The sequence below is a fragment of the Phocoena sinus genome, chromosome 4, assembly GCF_008692025.1.
Source record: "Phocoena sinus isolate mPhoSin1 chromosome 4, mPhoSin1.pri, whole genome shotgun sequence".
Lineage (NCBI taxonomy): Eukaryota > Metazoa > Chordata > Mammalia > Artiodactyla > Phocoenidae > Phocoena > Phocoena sinus.
The window spans coordinates 78800931-78824219 of NC_045766.1; the positions used below are offsets into that span (position 1 = coordinate 78800931).

General features: G+C 34.6%; 1 protein-coding gene across 8 annotated transcripts in view; it reads left to right on the top strand.

Moving 5' to 3' along the window:
* GSK3B (glycogen synthase kinase 3 beta) overlaps positions 1–23289 on the top strand; it is a 202975-nt gene that overhangs the window by 148166 nt on the left and 31520 nt on the right. For 5 of the 8 annotated variants that reach the window (XM_032629874.1, XM_032629871.1, XM_032629873.1 and 2 more), the window contains 3 exons: positions 8657–8752; positions 17700–17738; positions 20510–20696. In XM_032629874.1, the coding sequence (XP_032485765.1) occupies positions 8657–8752; positions 17700–17738; positions 20510–20696 (322 nt within the window). The remainder of the gene's footprint in view (positions 1–8656; positions 8753–17699; positions 17739–20509; positions 20697–23289) is intronic. The other 3 variants (XM_032629875.1, XM_032629878.1, XM_032629872.1) reach the window with 1 other exon arrangement.

Consider the following 23289-nt stretch of genomic DNA (forward strand, 5'->3'; position numbering starts at 1 on the left):
CTTAAAATTGCTTTTATCGGGCTTCCCTGGTGGCGCTGTGGTTGAGAGTCCGCCTGCCGATGCAGGGGACACAGGTTCATGCCCCGGTCTGGGAAGATCCCACATGCCGTGGAGCGGCTGGGCCCGTGAGCCATGGCCGCTGAGCCTGCGTGTCCGGAGCCAGTGCTCCGCAACGGGAGAGGCCACAACTGTGAGAGGCCCGCATACCGCAAAAAAAAAAAAAAAAAAAAAAAAATTGCTTTTATCATTAGGAAATGTCCCTCTTTGTTTAATTTCCTTGTCCTGAAGTCTACAATTTTCTGATATTAATGTAATAAGCACTCTATCCTTCTTATGATTAGTGTTTGCATGGTATATCTTTTTGCATCCTTTTACTTTTAATATATGTGTCTTTATATTTAAAGTTCATTTCTTACAGACAGTATATACTTAGGTCTTCTTTTTTAAATTGTCTGATAATTTCTGCCTTTAATTGGAGCGTTTAGACCATTTACATTCAATGCAATTATTAATATGCTTGGGTTTAAGTATTCCACCTTGATATTTGTTTTCTTTTTATCGTTCCTTCTCTCTCTCTTCTTCTCTTTTACTGCTACCTTGTGGCTTATAATGAGTGTTTTTTATTTTCCCTATTGACTTTTTAAGCTATATCACCATGTTGCATTTTTTTTAGAGTTTGTTCTAAGATTGAAAATAGGCATCCTACTCTGTCACAGACTACAAATAATAATTTACCACTTTGCATATAAAGTAAGAACCTTACAACAAAGTATTTACATTTTCCCTTCCTGTCCTTCGTGCTCTTGTTGTCAGATATTTTTTACTCCTACAATACTTTATTATTTTGCTTTAAACAGTTTTCTTCTAAAGCAATTTAAAAGCAAAGGGGAAATGTCATACATATAGCCCATATTTACCAGTTTTGGTGGTCTTTATTCCTTTTTATAGAGAGGAATGTCCATTTGGAATCCTTTTCTGTCATCCTGAAGTATTTTCTTTTAGTGAAAATCTGGTGACAAACTCTCTTAGCTTTTGTTTGCCTAATAATGTATTTTGAAGGATATTTTCACTGGATATAGAATTTCTTGGTTTCCAGTTTCATTTTTTAGAAAGGTCTCTATTTTCTTCTGGCTTGCATTGTTTCTGCTAAGTCAGCTGTCATTCTTATTGTTGGCTGTATAAAATGTGTCCCTTTGTTTTGGGAAAGATTTTCCCTTTATCAGTGGCTTTTATTAGTTGATTGTGACTTGTTGTGTTATTTTCTTTATTTATACTGCCTAGGTTTCACTGAGATTTTCATCAAATTTGGAAAAATGTTGACCACTATTTCTTCAAATAGTTTTTCTACATCTTTCCCCCCATTACCCTACTCAGACTCCAAACATACATACATATGTTTTTCCAGCCATTTTACCTCCATGCTTCAGCTTTGGTAGTTTCTATTTTTTGTTTTTCTTTTGTTTTTTAAAGTTCACTGATTGTCTTCTGTGGTGTTAGACCTCCAGGGAAGTTTTCATTTCATGTGTCATACTTTTCAACTGTACAATTACTGTGTTGTTTTTTTTTTTAATCCTCCATGTGTCTCTTCATTATAATAGCTGTCTTATAGTCCTTATTTGTCAATTGTGTCATCTCTGTCATTTTTGGATCTGTACCTGTTGACCAGTTTTTTCCCCCCTCTTCTTTTTGGATCATATTTACCTTTTTCTTTAAAGAGTATTTTGTCAGTTAGTTTTCTAGTTATTTACTCTAGAGAGCAATTCTAGTATCAGTTACTTAATAATGACTAGAAGGAGAAGTCCATGATAATTTTTTTTTAACTAATGCAAGCCTTTGCCTGACATTCCAAATTTATTGAACTACTGATGCCAGGTTATGCAGAATTGTACTATGTTATATAAGGCTTTTAGTTTACATTAGACCACCTTAAAGTAGTTATGGCTCCCTGCTAGGTGTGCACAATATTTATACCCAAAGCAATTCCATAACAATGGTTTCTGTAACTTAGGCCTTGAGATTAAAAATTCTGAGCAATAGAATTACTTACAATGTGTACATCCATGGGACTTGCCCATCATTTAACATTCCAATCTAAATTCTACATGTGTGAAACAATCACTTACATACAAAAGGTACTAAACTTATATGTTTGGTATTGCAGATATGCTTAAGCATGAGTAAGCATGGGATTTACAGTGAAAATCTACAGCTAAAGGAGCCTGAAAGTGATTTATCAAGATTGCTCAATTATTAAAAGAATTTTTACAAAACTTTATAAAATAAGTTTGAGATTTGTTACACTTTTTGATCTTGTTTAGCCAAATTGATACCTGTATTTATTCATATTATTCTTCTGTTGCCTAAAATCTATAATCCATAAACATTTCAAGATATTCCTTTTATTAAATTGATATAGTTAGATTTTACCATGATATAGGTAGATTTTATTTAAGTCATGTTTTTTTTTAAGTTGTCAAGAAAAGTCCAACTTTTTTGTTTAACTTTTAACTATAGCCTTGTGATCTTATAAAATCTAAATATATTCCACATGACTCCAAAGAATTCAGGTTTTAGTTTATCGTGTAACCAATGGAGTTTAAGAAAGTGATTTTTTAAAATTATTATTACTTTTAAAATAAATTTATTTATTTAATTTTGGCTGTGTTGGGTCTTTGTTGCTGCACGTGGGCTTTCTCTAGTTGCGGCGAGCAGGGGCTACTCTTTGTTGCAATGGGAGTGCTTTTCATCGTGGTGGCTTCTCTTGTTGTGGAGCACGGGCTCTAGGCACACGGACTTCAGTAGTTGTGGCTTGTGGGCTCTAGAGCACAGGCTCAGTAGTTGTGACGCTTGAGCTTCGTTGCTCCACGGCACGTGGGATCTTCCCGGACCAGGGATCCAACCCATGTCCCCTGCACTGGCAGGTGGATTCTTAACCACTGTGCCACAGGGAAGTCCCTTTAAATTATTTTTTAGAAACCTTTTCTTGTTCCTGCCCTTAATATTAGGTAGACCATTTTAGGGAGTCAACTACACGTGCATTGAATCCCATATTTATTATTGGCAGACTGTAACTCTGAGAAGTCTGTTTACCTCAGTGAACCTTAGGTTTCTCTTAAGTGTGAAATGGGGTAATAGAGTATCTGTAAAGTTTAAACGAGAAAAGAAAATTAATATACCTAGCACAGAGCTCTTAATACTGGTTACTCGGTAAACATTTCTTCTTTTTGTTCTCCCACTTCCCTCACTGATGTACCTTTTAAAAGGAGAACTTATGTATGCTGTCTTTACTTGCTCATTTCAGATGATTATAGTCTGCTTGCTCTTCTCACGACTAACCTCACCAAGGTCAGAAAGGAAGTCTTCATGGCCAGCATCAGTGAACACCTTTTGGGCTTTGTTTTACCTGGGCTCATTGTGTCAGATACCCACCTCTCAGTCCTTTAAATGTTCACTTTCCTTGTCCTCCATGGTATCATCGTCTGTAGGACCTGTTCCAATCTCTTAGGCTTCTGTCTCAACCTTTTTAAATTTCCCTTTTTCCATATATTTGTGTCTTTTGAGTACCCATCTTTAGCACTCTTCTTCTTCAATCTGCGTTGCCTCTTACTCTCACAACCGCCTAGCATTTGTGCATCAGGTACTACCAAAGCTGTTTTTCCATCCTCAAGCTCACCTCTAAATGATATACTTGTATCCACCACTTGGTGGAGAACTCCTCCAGGTTCTTCTTGAATATCTTAAATACTGTTTTCTCCTCCAGCTCTATTCCTTCATGCTTAATAGCATCAAAATTTTTCACAGCTACCAACATTAAAAACTGAAATTGTTTGTCCTCCAACCAAGTCAATAAACAGATTCTTTCATACCATCTCCTAAAATTGGTTTGCCACTGATGAGATTTAAATATTTTTTTTTAAGATTTGTCTTTCTTATGTTAGTTTGTTTGTTTAATATTTATTTGGCTGCGCCAGGTCTTATTTGCGGCACACAGGATCTTTAGTTGCGGCATGAGGGATCTAGTTCCCTGACCAGGGATTGAACCTTGCATTGGGAATGTGGAGTCTTAACCACTGGACCACCAGGGAAGTCCCAAGATTTAAATTATGTTCTAGCTCTGCTTCTGATTAGTTCTGACCTCTGAAAAGTTGTTCTTTCTGGGCTTCAGTTTTTCTTATCTCTAAAAATGTTTAGACTAGATTCGAGGTCAGCAACTAGGGCCAGGGACCAAATTAAGTCTGCTGCCTATTTATTTATGGCTGCTTTGTGCTACAGTAGTAGAGCTGACTAGTGACAGAGGCTGTATGGCCCACAAAGCCTAAGTTAATTTACTCTCTGGCCCTTTAAAAAAAGTTTGCTAATCCCTGGACTAGTGGATCTCCCATCTACTTTTAATCTCTGTTAGCCAGCCTGGGGAGAGTGTGCTTTCAAGATTTAAAAGTGAGAAGAAAAAGAATAGAAAAATTATTATAGTAGTTGAATATTTGGCAAGAGAAATTAAACATAGAACAGACTGTGACATTGGAATTTCGCTTTCCCCATCTAATGGCCTTAGTGATTAAAGGTCATGTGGCAGTAACAAAGGAGTAAGGAGATCTCTATTGCCACTTTGTGGTAACATGCTAGTTCATTTGCTTAATTGCTTTTAAATAATTGATAGTGAATATGTCAATGATTCCATTTACTAGTTAGTAATTAAGTTTCTTAAAAGTCACAAATATCCACATTTTGAAGGTAAAGAACACAGTTAAACTGACCACTAATCAGAAGTGTAATTAAGAATCTTTTTTATATCATAACTATTCATCAAAGCAGATTATTTCCTGTTGTGATAAAAGATTTTTTTCCACATCCATGCACCTGGTGTATATCGAAGGAGAATTCTAGGTATGTAAAAAATGTTTAGATGAAAATGCCAGAAATATTGAACCTTAGTTAATTATATGTATGCTGACATGTACTAGTGTCTGCAACTGACTTTCAAATGTATCAAAAAATAAGGTGGATCGATATATGGATTGAGGGGTGGAAATGTGATGAAACAAATATAGTAAAATATTAATCATAGAATCGAGGTAGTATAGACGAGGGCATTTTCACTATTTAAGAAAAGGTGCAACTTTCTCATGTTTGAAATTTTTCATGTATAAAATTTTGGATAAATGTTTAGATCTAAGTGGCTGTGAGACACTAATCCCTGGACTAGTGGATTTAGGGAGAATATGAGAGTGACTATACATATGCACACATATAGTATATCTTCTTGCTTTCACATAAAATAAATTATTAAAATTTGTATGTTAAGCAAACCTTTTGTATATGTCATAAGTTTCTTAGCTGTTTTAGTGTATATTTCACAGATTTTCTTCCCCTGGGAATATTCATAGGCTATAATAAAAACATAAGAATTGAAACTTCAAAGAGCATCCTGCCTTTTAATTATACAGTGTGTAAATATGGGACAGTCAGCCAAATGGCTGATAAGTTCATATGATCTGTGTTCATACAGTAAAAAAATGTATTTACTAGTGGGTAGCATACAACACTCATTTCTTTTGGCATTCTTACCAGCTTGTAGGGAGTTAGGACCATGCCTTGTGTTAACAAAGTATTGAATAAATACAGGGAGACTGCGCAAAAAATACCCACTGATTTGAGAGTGGGCATTTCTTAAGTGTCATTTTGTTTATTGTGAAACGTATCATAATGCAAAAATATATTAAGTTTAAAGCATAATAATGAAGTGGATATCCATGTAAGTACCACTCATATTAAGAATTAGAATTAGAAGAACTACTTAATGCCCATCCCACTCACAGTCCCTCCTCCTACATCCTTTCTAGTAAGCTAAATAATCTATACTTGATTTTTCTAATGAATAGTCCCATGCTTTTGATTTAGTTTTACTATGTAAACTAAAATATAGTTTAGTGTTACCTGTTTTAAACTTTATATAAGGCAGTTATACTATATGTATTCATTATTGAGTGAAAACTCACCGCTGCATGAGATTCATCCATGAGGTATGTGTAGCTCTAGTTCATTTATTTTCATTGCTAGTTATTATATCATTGTATGACTATACCACAATTTAATTTATTTATTCTACTTTTGGATTTTTGTTTTTGCCTGCAATATTATATTATTGCAGATTACATATATATATATTACAGACTACATATATATATGTTACAGACTATATATATATATGTGTATATATACATATAAAGAGATTCTCTAGTTAGAATATATGCCTTAAAATGGAATTAGTGGGTTGTAAAATCATTAAAGGTATGCATTTCATTTTTTAAATTATTTATTTATTTGCCTGCATTGGGTCTTAGTTGTGGCACACGGGATCTTCGTTGTGGCATGTGGGATCTTTTGTTGTGGCACGTGGGCTTCTCTCTAGTTGTGGCACTTGGGCTCCAGAGTGCGTGAGCTCTGCAGTAGTTTGTGGCACGTGGGCTTAGTTGCCCCGCGGCATGTGGGATCCTAGTTCCCTGACCAGGGATCGAACCTGCATCCCTTGCATTGGGAGGTGGATTCTTTACCACTGGACCACCAGGGAAGTCCCTGAAGGTATGCATTTTAAATGCTCACATTTTTTCAAGTCATTGCTGTTGTTTTTCTTTAGAACTTAAAAAAATCCAGTGGAGTTGCATTTAGGAGGTAGAATTATCGATAAGTTCACTCTCCCTTCTTTTTCACTCTTTTCCCTTTTTCCCAGTACATGTTATACATGTACACCCTTCATCAAGGGTCTAATTTAGAATATAAGTGCTTGCTTTATTATTTAAAAATAAAAACTTTTATTTTTCATATTTTAAGTATGGATAGCTCCTGACTTTTAAATATCTGATAGTTACAACTACAAAGATCAGAGATTTCCCTTCTCAATACACCTTGCTTCTCTCTGTAAAGCTGGAATTCTACTACAAGAAGGAAAGGAAGTTTATAAATATTTATCACCTCTAAAAATTTCCTAGTACCTCTTTGTAATATTTGCCTCCAGCTCCTCATAACCATGGATCTTCTTTCTGTCACTGTAGGCAGAAAATGTTCTAGAATTCCATATGAATTAAATTATATGGTACAGTAGGTACTTTTTTCTTCTGCTTTTGCTCAGTATAATTATTCATCCATGTTTTTATTATTATTACTGAGTAGTATTGCATTGTATTAATATACCACTATTTGTTCATTCACCGTGTTGTGGACATTTGAGTTATTTCCACTTTCTGGCAGTGGCAAGAAAGATGCTATGCACATTAGTGTACAAGTCTTTGTATGGGCATATGCTTTTAATTATCTTGGGTAACTACCTAGGAGAGGGAATGATGAGTATAACTTTTTTACAATTCCACCAGCACTGGATGAGAGTTTCACTTGCTCTACATTCTCAACAAGACTTTGTATACATAGTCCTTTTAATTTTAGCCGCCTTAGTAGGTAGTATCTTGTAGTTTTAGTTAGCATTTCCCTAATGATCAGTGATATTGAGCGTCATTTAATGTGCTTATTTGCCATCTCTGTGTCTTCTGTGAAGTATCTGGTCATATCTTTTGCCCATTTTTATTGTGTTGTCTTTCTGTTTTTGAATTATAAGAGTCCTTGTATATTCGAGATACAAGTCCTTTGAATATGTTTTGCAAATGTTTTCTCTCAGTCTGTCTTACCTTTTGTTTTCTTAAGAGTGTCTTTTGAAGAATAAAACTTAAAATTTTGATTAAGTTGTGCAAGTTTTAATGAAGTCTACAGAAGTAGAAACAACAAAAAAAACCCTGAAATTCTTACTTTGCCGTGATTATTCGCCACAAATCAAGCACTTATCATTACATTCTACTCCTTCTGCACAACTATCCTTGAATTGTAAATGGCTTAACATTTTATTTTAACAAACTTGTTTTATATCAGGCCCTAGAGTTATAGAGATGGGCAATAAATGTCATCTTACTTCAAAGTACTCATTTTAGTATTTAGTGTTTCTTCCCCATCATCTACTTTGTGCACTCAGGTCCATATACTTTCCTTTGTCTGGTGCCTAATACAGCTCTGGAGGCAATGAAGTACTTGATATATTTTCATCTTGTATTATAGTTATACTTTTTCCCACACACAAATAAGTAAGTTTATCATAGCAGGAAATCTCTTGTTCTTTGTATCCTTCATATACCATAGTGTAGTTCCTAGTACACAAAGACACTCACTTAATATTCAGTGATTGAATGGAATTATTGATGACCATGTTTGACTAAGATCCTCCTAAATATCAACAGTTTATTAATAATAAAACCTTTGGCTTACTTTACTAAATGAATAAAAGATACTCTCATTTCAGATGCCATCATTGCAATAGATTGTTTTTCTAGACAGAACGAGGATGCCTGATTTTTACTTGAATATTTTTGAGTGATCTTTCTTTTACAATCCTGATTTAACATTACTATTATCATAAATGTCTGTATACAGTAGTATAGCATGGGTTCTGTAGTCAGTTAGAAATTAAAGTCTTTTTATAAAGTCTGCTCTATTTAATGAGCTGTGTATTTTATAACTTTGGAATTCCTTTTTCCAGTAAAACCAGTACATTAAGACATAAAGACTATATTTGTAAGTACATAGAAAAATACGGCAATAACTTGCTTTCTTTATCTAGGTCCTGGGGACACCAACAAGGGAGCAAATTAGAGAAATGAACCCAAACTACACAGAATTCAAATTCCCTCAAATTAAGGCACATCCTTGGACTAAGGTGAGTCAAAAGAGTTTTTTAAAAAGCACATTAACCAGTAGTTAACTAGAAGTTGGATTTCTCTTTGTTCTTAAAGTAAACTATTTCGAGACTAGATGGCTGCCAGAGTACAAAGTACAATAGCACTTCTGCACGTAAAGATAATTAGATAGCTGTACTTCAGTGTTTCATTGACCATATAGTTTCATCCCCACTGACTTCCTATAGAAAGTTTTCGGCCTGGGTTTTTATTTGTAGGATCAGGACAGTACATATACATAGCATTCAAATAAAGAATTTCATTAGGAGCAGGATCTTATATATAAATTTTGACTACTTAAAATTCAGAAGTAATTTCTTTACATAGTTAGAAGTGTTTATTATTAGTTCAGTATCATATAGCATATGAAAATATACATTTTATATATTTTTTTTTAACTGTTACTATATAGACCATATTATAGATGATATTTTGTGTTCTTTTGTTTACTTTCCTATTGGTGTTTTGGGAGCAGGAATAAAATGAAGATTTGATCATACTAGTAGTATACATTGAAAGCAATTAATATGTCAACAGCGTGTCACTAGCCGTTGGAAAAGCCTAACCGCAACATTTAGACGGAGCCAATTCTAAGAGCCATAAGTACTAATTTATGAGAGGACTTTATTTTTTGCTTTGATACTTAATTGAGATGATTCTAGAGAGATTTTATTATGAAGTTGTTTTCATGTCAGTTTGATTTGTGAGATTGTATGCAGAGGGAAAAGAAAAAAATCTCAATAGAGTTTATAGCTAGAGTGAATCTCTCATTTTATAGATTCTGAAACTCTGGCTAAACATGTCAAATGACTTATCCAAGATTTCATAGGTGGCTGTGACAAAGCCAGGATTAAGCTTCTTCTCGTGTGTGTGTGTGTGTGTGTGTGTGTGTGTTTAATGCCTGGTCTTTTAAACTTCTAGTTATGTGCTATGCATGCATCGCCCTTCCCAATTTACTTACATTTCATTATATATTTTGTGGGTTGGAAGTTTTCAGCTTTTTAATATGTATTTCAAGCAGACACTTTGTATATTTAAAAATATATATATATATAACATGTTTTGATCATTGACAAGTTCATTTAATTGGTTATAGATCTTTTATAATAAGGTGAAGTAATTTAGGGCTAGGTAAAATAATTTACATTTTTAGATTAAAAGTAGGTCTCTTTCTATAAGTTGTATTATGATTCAAGTTACTTTCCTTCGAGTTAATCACTATCTTCACTTCCCTTCACTTCTCTTCACCTCTCTTCACTTCAGAAAATCCTCTTATTGCTTATTATTTAGAATCAAAGACCTCAGTAATATTTTAGTGCCAGAGCTATAGGTTGTAGCTTTCACTGACTAAGATGTTGCCCTCTCCCCCACCCTCTTTTTAAGTTTACAATAAACACTAAATATTCTGAGGTAAATCATTCTTTGGTCTTTGTACTTCAAGTTTATTTTGAATCTGCGTCAGAAGATATTTAGGGTCTCTCACTCATTCTAAACTCAGAGAATCCTAAGTGGCCTGTTTGGATTTAGAAGCTGAGTTACAGTTTGAATCCAGCAAAGTTACTCCAAGTTAAAGTGTTTGTAACAAGTGATTTCAGCCATGTTAAAGAGAAACAAAAAGCAAAGAGAATTCTGTGTATTGAATTAATACAGGGAAATATTCCAAAATGCTAATAGTAGTTAGGGTAAGAAGAGTGTAGGTGATTTTATTTTCTTTGTTCTGCATTTCTATATTTCCATATTTTATTTAATAAGCATGTTATTTTTAGGAAGAAAGAAAAGTAAAATTCTTTTTGGTTGAATCTAATCTAAGCATTCATCACATGTATAGAGTTTCTGACCAATATAATGCTGAAACAAGGTCATGAGATCTTATTTAGTAGTCCTTGTCCTCAATTTTTTTTTTTTTAAATCAAGACTGACACCAGTATTAGTATGTGTCATATTCTCCATTTTTTTCCCCTGGATTATATCTCTTCAAGTATTAGCTGGGATGGTATGTGGGGAATGATTTATTATAATTACCGTGCAGGCAATTGAAGATTTGTGGTGAATTTGCATGCTTTACCTTTTGCCTTTTGGATTCTTTTGCCTTTGTGGATTCCTGATGTTTCTGTATCTTATACTAATGCTTTTCAAACTTGAATAATCTATACAAAGCCCTTTACGTGTTTGTTTTATTTAGGCTTCTGTTCCTGTACCATGTGTAGAATAATAACTCAATTCTCCCACCTATTTTGTCTCTTCAAACTCTTGTGAACTCTTCATTCATATATGTAACATAATTGGGTTCTCACTTGGTACAAATGCATTTATTATGTAATAGTACACTTACGTTAATTTCTTAATAGTGCACACCATTAGGTTGCTGTTATTGTGGGTATAAACACAAAACCAAATTCAGACATAGAAATTCCATGGCACTACTCTGTCATCCAGGTGATCCAGAATATATTGATTTTTAAAAGTAGATTATTATTGGGGCTTCCCTGGTGGCACAGTGGTTGAGAGTCCGCCTGCTGATGCAGGGGACACGGGTTCGTGCCCCGGTCCGGGAAGATCCCACATGCCGTGGAGCAGCTGGGCCTGTGAGCCATGGCCGCTGAGCCTGCGCGTCCAGAGCCTGTGCACCGCAACGGGAGAGGCCACAACAGTGAGAGGCCTGCGTACCGCAAAAAAAAAAAAAGTAGATTATTATCAACATAATAATACAAAATTTTAAATTTCTAGAGGTAACTCAGTCCCCTCTCCCCTGCCTTGTGATAGTGAACACCAACTTGAGAAATGATCTCTTATGCTAGGCAGCCAATGGAGTTATTTTTTTAAAACATACAAAATGTTCTCTAAAGAGAAGAGCTTTTTGCCTTTGGAGGGCAGGTAAACGGGAGTCTGGAAACAAAACCTGCTTTGCCTCTATTGAGGTCTTCTGTTAAAACCCACTTTAGCCCCATTTCCTGAAGCTGTGAGCATGTAAACCCTCCTTTCCTATGCGGCAGTGTAGTACAACTATATCCCCAGATCTGGGAGCTCTTGTTCTCAAAAAATGTGGGCAGATAAAAAGATCAAGGGAGAAAATGTCTACCGTGGAAACATTGAGGTGAGGGTATTAAGATGTGTAAGAAAGATAGCAAACAGAAGAACAAAACAATGAAATAATCCTAGTGTGATATATAGCAGGAATCTTGAGAATTTAGAAATCCAATAAGATGGCCTTGACTATTACTTAATAGCCATAACAACCTAATTCATTGGATAAGCATTTGAGGCTTAAGTTGGAAAGGCAATATGTTCTAATGTTTTGAAACAGGGACCAATATTGAGAGTGAGGATGGGGAGGATAAATACCTCCCCACTGGTGTATGGTGTACACTTAAAAGAATAAAAGCCAGATGGGAAGCAAAAGGAAGTGATAATAAAAGTAAATTGAAAAAAAAAAGGAAAAAAAAATAAATTGAGAATTAAACAGAGATGGAGATTGGTTGGAAGAAGAGAAGAAGCTGAAATATTCTGCATTTGGTACATGGAGATTTGGTCAAATGGCAGTTCTTTTAGGTATGAAGTAATGATCTAGTTTAAGCACTTCTCCCATTCTTTGTGCTTAAAATTTTTTTTGTTTTTGTCTTTTTTGTTTTGTTTTGGTAAGATAGCAATTAGCTGTTGTGTCCTTTTGAAAACAAAGTATGCATATAAAGGATTATTTCATTTTAGTTCAGAGTAAATGTAAAGATTGTACCTCCAGTGTAGTTCTGTGATTTGTCCTCTCTATCTCCACTGCCCTGACTTTAGTTTAGCCCATCATTGTATCATAGAATTGTTAAAACTACATCCTAAGTTCCCTCCTTCATATCTTTCACATCCTCATTGCTGTCAAAGTCAGCTTTCTTAAAAGCACATGTGATACTGTCACTCCTATTTAAAATTTTTCTGATTCCTCATTGCCTTTAGGAAAATTTGACATACTATACACATAAAGACAAGAGTGATCATGTGTCCCAATTTATGCTTGTCCAGTGAAATTATTAATGCCACATTCCTTCACACTCTTCACTGTCCTAGTTTGGGTGACAGATTATCCAGTCACTCTGCTCCTAATCATTTCTGCTTTTTCTTTCCAGAAAAACAAGAGATTTAGTTCTTTGTCCTGCTCTTAACCTTTTCTGAGGCATCTAGTCCATTAAACCCAGTCTTTCCCAAGTGCTCCAACTCCTTCACCCTTAAATGCATACAGTTAAGAAATGAATTTAAAAGCTTAGTGTTTAGTTAGGGTAGATTAAGGGTTTCTAATAAGGTTACATTGTAATAGTTATATAAATTTCTTCCCAATTTTGAGTAACGTTTTGTTTAAAGTTAAAACAAGTATTCCCCTTTATCCCAGTAATAAGTAATCCTGTGAGGTCAGTTAGATAACACAGATGTCTATATTCTTTCAGAGTAATGAAATTCATAAATGATGTATCTGGTTAGTAGAAGGAAGTAGATTAGAATCCCAAGGGCCTTGGTCTCTTTCTGTTGACCTATTGCTGTTTAATATGTTAGCTACATATGACAGTGTTGTCCTCACTTTGAAGGGATCATGCAGTCATGCTGAATTTTTTTGGTCTAATCAAACTGTTCTCCTAATGGTTCCCCAGAGAAGTCACATTCGTTTCTACCGCTTCCTAGTGGACACTTAGAACATTCTTTTTTTCTCTGCTTACCAAGTCTTGACCTTCTGTTAAGACCTCAAATCTCACTTCTCCCGTGAAACGTTTTCTAATTATCCAAATTCTACATGATTATTCCCACCACATAACTCCTGTAGTACCTATCAATTCATACCATGTGTATTATAGCAGTTTCTAATTTCTCTTTTGTAATGGTAGTAATAAAATGAATATCTATTCCCTCAAAATGTTTGTTGCTGAGTTTTTGGCATACATGAGTATGTATGCCAAAACTTAATATTAAGTATTAAGTTTACTTAATACTTGATTGTCTTTAGGGTATGTGAGGACCTTGGATCATTGGTTAAGTATCCTAGAAAGCCTTATCTACAAAAATCAATCCTTACATACTTGATTTCTTAGAACACAGTCCACATGCTGTGAAATGAATGAATACTAGTGTTTCCAGCTAGCTAATAGAGTAAGCAGAAAATTGAGGTCATTTCAGCCATCAAGGACTCAGACCAGATGAACTGCTTATTATATGTATTATTCTCTATGCTTAAAGCTAAACCAAAAAGCCCCACTATAATATTTTTTAAAAGACTTTTCTTCATAATGTTGGTTTTTATTCCCTGAACCTTTGAATACAAGATTTTTCACTTGGTAAACTTACCTGTTCTAACTACAGTTTTACATGTTACCAAAAATGTCTTCAGAGGGTCTTAGTGCAAAACAAAAATTGCTGTCAAACTTTTTTTTTTTGCAAGTCCACTCTACCTTTTCTGGTCTGTCTGCCTTGTTTTGCTCACATGTATTTCAGAAAGCATAAAACTGTGTTGGGGATTTCTATTGGTTCCTAAGTCTGCGTCTGCCACTTGTCTGTTTTGTTCTATTGCTTAGGTAATCAATTTGTATATTATTACTCAACCCCATCTGCATGCTGACCTCAACTAGTACATTATCAATTATCTCATAAATATACTACGTTCTCTACTGAATTTTCTACCTACATCACCCATTTTCGTATGTGAATAGACTTCCTCACTTTTCTGTTTATACTGGCTTTACCCCTATTTCTTTGGAAACTTGCACATTAAAATCCAGCTACTAGTGTGGCTAGTCCATATGTGGGAAGAATAATATAAAAAAGAAAGAATGCTAAGACATAAGTTTCAAGATCACTTGTGGGGAGCAGAGGATAGGGTTGAGGGTGGATTGAAAAAGAAGGCAAAAATCTGTTTCTGACTTAATCATTTGTTCTTTAAAACACTTATCTCCTATGTAATCAGTGCTGTGCTGGCTACCATAAAGGATGCAAAAGAACTAAAATATATAGTCCTCCTCTTTGAAAAACTTAGAGATGATATAACTGACTCAGTTGAAGCAAGTATTGAATAATATATAACCATATACTTGATTATGTACTATTAGTATTCAAAGTTGTTTCACATACTATAGGTATTATAGGGAAGAGTTCCAGCATGGGTGGTGGAGGGGAAAAGGAAGCCTCCTTTAAGGGTGATAGAAGGGCTAAGGGGAATGAGGGTGGGTACTTTTGAAGGAGGATTTAGATTTGCTTAGGTGTCACTAAAGTTAGGAATTGCTGTAGTTTAGGGGTATATCCCTTAAGATAAGGAGGTGTGGATGAAAAGAAAATATTATATTCTTAGGAAGATCAAGCTGACTATAGTAACCATTTTATGAACAATGAAAGATTAAATTGGATAAGTGGACATTTGGTAATTCACACTTCTATAGTATAGTACTATTTTATCAGTAAATGAGATCAGAGGGAGAAATTTCATTTCATAGTTAAATGCTGATATCAATACACATATGATGTTCCTTATGTGTATTAGAGCTCAGGAAAGCTCCATAAGCCTTTTAATTAGTGCAGCTGAAATGTATTGAATGCTGGCTCTGCTGTGGCTAAGGAAAGGATGTTTTTGTTTCTTATGAATTATGTACTGCACATGAGCACTTCAGTAGACTTAAGTTCTTTTCTTAATTAACTTGATTAATTAGCATAATTAACTAGTCAACAAATCCATGGCATTGTCTCACTTTTAGTCCTGTATTTAAGGCTTACAAATTGCAAATAATTTTATATATTAGGGTTGCTCTTCAGGAATGTTCATGGTGTATTATCAGTTTTTAGCATTGGATGCTTGTGTATTTTGTGTATGACCAGAGAACAGTGTCATCTGTATTGTACATTTATCACAATGAAAACTTGGGAGGAGTAGCTGTTCGAAACAGGCACAGTACTTGTTTTGCATTCTACTTAGATTAATTAACATTGCTCATAGGCATTCTTACATTGCTCTGGTTGGCTGTTTAATACAGTGGAATTGTTGAAAGCTGATGCTGAGAGAATCAACCATAGGCCTTGATGTGGTATATATGACCATTTATAAATGATAATTTTAAGGGGCTTATGATTCAGTCATAACAGTTAGCTCCAGGTTGAAATTTGATGTTTGATGGCAAAAGTCTATTCTAGGACATGTAAAGGAGAAAATTACCTCCGTCCTTTCTGAGTTATCCAAATACAAATTTATTTTGAATAATTCTTCTGTTAAGGACTCATTTGCATTTGTTCAGTACCACAGATAATTTATTTTGGAAAAAAATGAATTTTTTCTCTCAGTTTCTTCTATAGACTAGTATTTGTGATGAGAGTTTGTTTCAATTTAAGAAAATGAGTTGCTGCACAGGTGAGGTAGTATTTGAATCACTTAAAAGTTCATGTCAGTGTTTTGGTTCTTTTCAGTTTTTCCTTTCTCTTTTGTTTTCTTTCCTTCTTTTGTTTATTTATTTTTTGCTTTGTTCTGTTTTGTTTTATTTATTTATTTTTGGTTTTAGTTTTTACAGGGGGTGTTTTGGGCTCTTCATGGCCTTGCTGACATTCTTGGCTGGCCATATTTAGTCTGCGCACTAATTATTAGTTGGCCCAGTTGAGTCTTACTTTGTGCTCTCAGTTTTTTTAGTCTGGTTTTCTACTTTTGTCCACCTGGTTGTGTTTTAAGTTCATGAGAGATTTTTATCCTGATGGGCCGGATTTTAATCCGTGTACTAAATTTTAGTCTGCAGACTAAAAATAATCCGCGGATTATTTATTTTTGCAAAATATTTAATTCCCCCACTGGAAACTATCCTAAAAGAATGTTAAATTCTCTTAGAATAGCCAAGGGAATTCACAGCTACTGGTGAGGTCTGCCATTTTTTGTTCTCAATACCTAGACATAATAGACCCTACTACCTCCCTTTTGCATAATTGGCTCCGTTGTGCCTAGGTGTTGGTGTACATTACTATGCATGTCACCTATAACTGTGACTGTCCCTTAGTTGTATTGTTCATTGTATATATTTTTGTTTAGCTTTTGGTGGGTGAATTGGGCATATTTGCAGATGGAACTGTGTTGAATTTGTAGTGCTCAAAGATATAGAATTTTTTTCAGTGAGTTTTTCCAAAAAGAAAGAATGTTCATTATTTTTCCTAAGTAATGGGTGCAAGGGTATCAGGGGGCAAAGCCCACAATAGAAAAAGTAAGTTTATACCCGCACTCCTGAGGTGATATGTCAATTTCCTGAAGAGTCCTCTAAGATAATGAGAATGTCAGTAAACATCTCTTAGCAGGGAAGTCAATCCAAAATGGAGAATAATCCGCGGTGGCCTGATCCTTCTTAGCTCACACAAATTGAAAATATCTGGCTTGAAATCTATAGTAATATAAATTAAATATATTTATTACTTTTCTCTGATCACTAATAATTTAGCAAAAAATGTTTATACTGTGTACTGAAATTCATTAATAGAGAAAATTAGCAAATTGGGAACTGGTATCTTTAAAAGCAGTCTGATATGCCCCCTCCCAAGCCATGTCAATGGACAATGAATCCAGGTCGTAGAAGACCAAACACTTTACTTTGGGAACTTTACTTCTAGATTTCATTTTGATTTTAACTTTTTTTGGTTTTGTATTTTTTTAATAAACGCACTGGCATCGGAACATAATTAACTAAAATTAAAATGTTTCTTTACTGTGCCTCACCATTGCGCAATCAAATTTTTTTTGCATACACTGTGGTGAAATAATTTTTAAAACTTGGACTTGCTACTGTGGAGACTGATGTTTAAAGTTTATAACTGTATAAACATTTTCTATGTCCCCCCCCACACCATGGATTTCTTATAACATTGGATATATTTTTCCTTGCTGGACTATTCTCTTTTGGATTGACTTCCCCTGTTTGGATTATTTCACTGCATTCTCATCTTTAGGATTCGTCAGGAACAGGACATTTCACCTCAGGAGTTCGGGTATGTACTTAATTTTTTTTTCCCAAAATTTCAGGGCAGGTCTATAAAACTAGGGGGAAAACTTTTTTTGAAAGGCTAAATAGTTATTCATTCTTGAAATGTAATAGTAAAAACAATGTAGGTAGCTGTGATTTCTGTTTTTACTCACTGTATGGTATAGGTTTTGCTTATAGTATATTTAGATTGTCAGTTTCCTGAGTGATTTATTGACATCTAAGCTGAAGTTTAGGAGTTGAGGGGTTTAAAAATTATTATTTTTACAAGAATAAATATTGACAAAGATCCACAGAACCAAAGATTCCGAGTGTTAGGCAATTTAAATGAATAAGGAATGAAAAGCAGCAGAAACTAAAAGCCAAGGACTTTCATGGCAGTCCAGGGGTTAAGACTTTATTTCCACTGAAGTGAGGATGGGTTCGATCCCTGGTTGGGGAAGTTCTGCATGCTGCGCATTGCGGCCAAAAAAAAAAAAAAAGAAGCCAAATCTCAATAGTTACTGGTTTCCTTTTCTTTAGACACAGACATAATTCAGAAGAGCTATTTCTAGTTTGGCCTGTAATTTTTGAAAGTTGCATGCTACCACACCCAGTCTTATGGTCAGAAATCTGGACTTTGGGTACACTGGGTTTTGACCCCACATAATTTTCCGCTTAACCTTTATCCATAGATTACTGAACCAAGACTTTTCTCATCAAGAATCTCTCAAGGCGTTTAAATTAATAATGGATACATTTTTAAAAGGCGGGTTAAGTCTTAATTTTAGGCTCTTGGAATGAATTCTTTTCTTTATTGTTTTTAACTCTTTGATACTGTGAGTTAGGCAAGAATAAGCTAACATGTGTCTTAGTACCAACATGGATGGTCACTTGTAGCCAGTAAGAAACCAGAAAGATGTGGATAACTTTTTTTTTAATAATCAGAAATAAGCTTACAATACTGATTTATTAATAGCAATAACACAAATTTTTTTTTCATTTAAACTACACTCACTGTGTAGCTACCCTGCATTTGAATGTTAGAAGATATTTATTTCTGCTTTTGGTGGTGGTACTTTTAATTCTACTTATGTGTTACCATATTGGTGCAGAGACATTTTTATTAGACTAGCTAGCAAAATAAGTCCATATGCTGTCAAATGCAAATTGCCCTCAGGGCAATGTCAGTAGTGCTTAATATTTTTATGAAAAATTTTCTAAATATTTCCACTGATTATTTTCTTTCACACTTTGATTATGGTTCTGGCTGGGGAGCAAGAAAGGGGAAAATGACTAAGAACAGTGTAAGATCTAAACATTTCAAATAATACAGTAACTCCTTGACTGAGGCAAGTCAGATTACTCAAAAGAATAAAGATAAAGCAGTTTTTAACCTTAGAGAGAGGGTTTTCTAACAAGCCAAATAAATTAACTAAGGCCTTTAATATTCGGAAATAAATTTCTAATATCCTACCCAAGCCAATCTCTCAATTTCCATGGAAAATATCTTTATTAATAATAAACTTTGTGTAAAAACAAAAGGAATAAAAAAAGATTTTCAGAGTAGAGTACTCTTATAAATAGTCTCTTATAACCTAAGGAGTCTGTAGTAGTAACCAGTTCTGCTTTCAGCCTAGGTGAATAGACAAATGTTACATGAGCCTTTCTCGTTAGGAAAACTTAAGCCTCCCAGGCTCCTCTGTGCCTTGTCACAATCTACATGTTCTTTCCTCACTTTTAGGTCTATTTCCCTCCATTTTTACACATCTCTTTCTCTTTATGTGTCTGTCTACCTCCACCACTGCCACTACTACACCTTCTATTTGATTCTGTGTTCTTCCTGTCAAGGGGTATATGTTTCATTTTTCTTTAGTTTCAAAGGCTTTCTGTTCGTTTATTTGGTTTTCCCCTTCTGCTTTTATTCTTTAACTGTCCATAATTTAGAACACAGTATATTTTTCATAGTTTCATGTATTTATTAGGAGTTTTAAGACATAGATGAGTAGAAAGCTTTCTGTTCCTTTAAGCAAATTTATTTATTTGCATTTTGCTTCAGTATAGCTTTCAGTTTACTTTTTCTGTGAATTAATAGCTCTTAATGAAAAATACATTTCTCTATTCCTGATTAAAACCCTAGAATATTTATTCAAATGCGGGTAAACTGGCCGTGTTCACGATAACAGCTACCTGAGAAAACAGTTTTGGACATTTTGCGAAGTTCTGGATATTCAAGAATTTCTTCAAATAATAATAGTCTCTGCTTATTGAAGAATTAATACCAAATCATTAATATTTATAGACTAAGAGTAAAACAGCTTTTCTTTTTTAAAAGATATTAATTGCCAAAATTTGAACAGTGCTGTCCATTATCCATAATCGTTCTGCTAAAAAAATCACACAAAAGAGGCAACATTTTGTCTATTGCCACAGCAGTCAAAACTTTAAAATTAATTTTGTATTCTCCTAGTTGTGCTTGCCTCCAGAACCCAGGCTTTCTTTTGTGCCTGTCACATTTTGTGTGCATGTTTGATTGTACTGCTTTATGATTAGCATATATAGATTTTTTTCCATTTCCCCTAGTTTTTTCTCTGAGCTTTTCTCATATAGTCTTTAATTAGCAGTTCACATCACTGTGGTAAATCATGTGCAGTTAACTCCTTTCATTCTAGAAGGTTCCTTTCACAAATGCAACCATGTTTTTGTACATGGTGGGAATTAACTCAGTACTCAGAGGATAATTTGCTAAGATTCTTGCAAGGAAACATTAATTGTACCTTCTCTTTTTTTATACTGTAGGTCTTCCGACCTCGAACTCCACCAGAGGCGATTGCACTATGTAGCCGTCTGCTGGAATATACCCCAACTGCCCGATTGACACCACTGGAAGCTTGTGCACATTCATTTTTTGATGAATTACGGGACCCAAATGTCAAACTACCAAATGGGCGAGACACACCTGCACTCTTCAACTTCACCACTCAAGGTAACTCCTAACACTTAATTCTTTTTTTTTTTTGCAGTATGTGGGCCTCTCACTGTTGTGGCCTCTGCCGTTGCGGAGCACAGGCTCCGGACGCACAGGCTCAGCGGCCATGGCTCACGGGCCCAGCCACTCCACTGCATGTGGGATCTTCCCGGACCGGGGCACGAACCCATGTCCCCTGCATCGGCAGGCGGACTCTCAACCACTGCGCCACCAGGGAAGCCCTAACACTTAATTCTTTTACCATTTCTGGGAAAATTACACATGTGTGTGAAGTGACACTCTGTTAATCAAATCTGTGTAGGATAAAAGTAGGCATATTAAGTACTTATGCAGGTAGGAAGCATCCTATCTAACCACTTATTAGGCTACGACTTGTATGGTTTTGAACAAAATAATGGCAGGCAAAAAGTTTCAAATAGGTGTAGCTTCTCTAATTTTTAGCAGATTATGATAAATCTTGGTACTGGAGAAGTTATATAGAGATTTCACTGAGTGAGGTTTATCACTAGTAAGACTAATGTATAATTTAACCTTCAGCTTTGTATATGAAACTTAGAATATTAAAATTTCTTGCTTCCCAAGGATTTATATCAAGTTTTTTTAACCTGGGAATAAATTGGTGGCTGTATTTTTATAATTTTAGACATTATACAGATGGGGAAAACTAGAGTCCTATAAACCCCTTCTTGGAACTTAATATAACTTTATATATAAGGGATGTAGAAGAGAAATTGTCATCCCTTCTGGGCTTGGCATCATTGCTGCTGAGGAAACACTGATTGGAAAACTAAGTTTGTGCATTGGTGGTTTCTAAAAAGCCCAGGGATAGTAATTTCTTCACCATTTCTGTGTTCATTTTTCATTCATTCATCAACCACACTGCCTCTGATGATGTGATTTTCTTCCTAAACTGAACATTAAATGTGTACAATTCCCTATAGATAAAACAAGGAGTAAATAGATTGCTTGTTTTCATTGATTAGTCAAGCTAAAAATATAGAAGGGGGATGGAGAGCTTTCTGTGATCAGGAAATAGATATATTTCCTTTATTATAAAGCCAATTTTTCCCCCGTATTTAAACTTTTCTAAAATTGATTGTGGAAAAATGTGCTGCTTAAACTTTAGATTTGGAACATTTAAGTTGCTAGTAAAATAGACCTGGATGATTCAGTTGACTATAATCTTAAGCTGTCACTCTTATGTAATGCTGGCAATGCTGATGTAGTCTACGTTCATCTAAGAAAAATGTTCAGGTATCCTGGGACTATTAATTTTGACTAGGGTTGATCAGAAATCACTTGGAATGTTGTTTTAAGTCCTGACTATGCCTCTCTAAGAAGAATGTTAATGAATGCCAGGTAGGGTATACAAAGAAGCAGAATTGGATATAGAGCCTGGAAAAGTGAAGACTTAAGGGACTCCTGAGAAAAATACCTCAAATAAAGACCTCAGCCCCTGGCATAAATAGAGACTAAATAAAATTATTGATGAATCAATAAAGAAGTTTTCAACTGGTAATAATGGAACAAGCTGTTTTCAGAATATTGATCTGTATATCAGGGAAAAGCTGGATGATGTCAAATATTGTAGATAAGATGATTCCGATTTGGCAGAAGTTTAGACTGGGAGACTCTTGGCCTATTCCAGAACAGAAATTCATTGATTCCATGTCATACAAGTTTTAGACCTCTTGAGAAAATAAATTTTATTTTTAATTCTTACTGCTTTTGTTTTAATCGAGTAATACATGTAGATAGAAGAAAATGTTGAAAATGCAGAGGAGGTAGAGAAAATTAAAATCACAATCCCGAAGTAATTACTCTTAGCCTTCAGAATAATCACTTTTAGCATTTTATGGTGTAGCTCTTTTCAGTCTTTTTTCTAATGCTAAAGCTGTTAATCCTTGAATATAAAGTGATCCTCTATTTTCCCATTTAGAAGATAACAAAAAGGTTCTTTTTGTTAACTTGAATATGTTGAAAATTATATAAAGTTAATATTAGGTTAGGAATTTTTTTTACATCTCAAATTTCATAAAACAATTTTTTTCAAACTCTATGCATCTTTTACATCTGTGTCTTTGTTATCAGTAGAGCTACTTTTTGAACCATCTATATAGTTTTTTAGGTTACATCACCTAAAGTTTTTAATATGAAGCACTTTTTGAATCTATCTGAGACCGCCATTGGAAATTCTACATGTATCCATTTACATAGCACGATACATTTTTTTCCTTTTTGTACTGTAGGTATATGTTTATTTTCTGCATAATATAATTATTTAGTGGATTGCTTTTTAAAGTGGTATCTATAAGGCTTTGTATACAATGACATCCAGTGGAACTGTGGAGTCTTGACATCAGAAACTACTAAGTCAGTGCTAAATTTCTTTACCTCTTTTTTTACCATTTCTGTCAGGTAACTTTAAAGTTTCCCAAATTTTGAAGGGAAACTTGATTGAGTTTTTTCCCATGCTAAGTATCTTCTCCAGCAAGTACTTTGTTTCTCAGAATACACAAATCAAGACAGCCCCTTGTCAAGTGAACAACTTAGTAGAAACTCAAATGCATACAAGGTGATATTTATGATG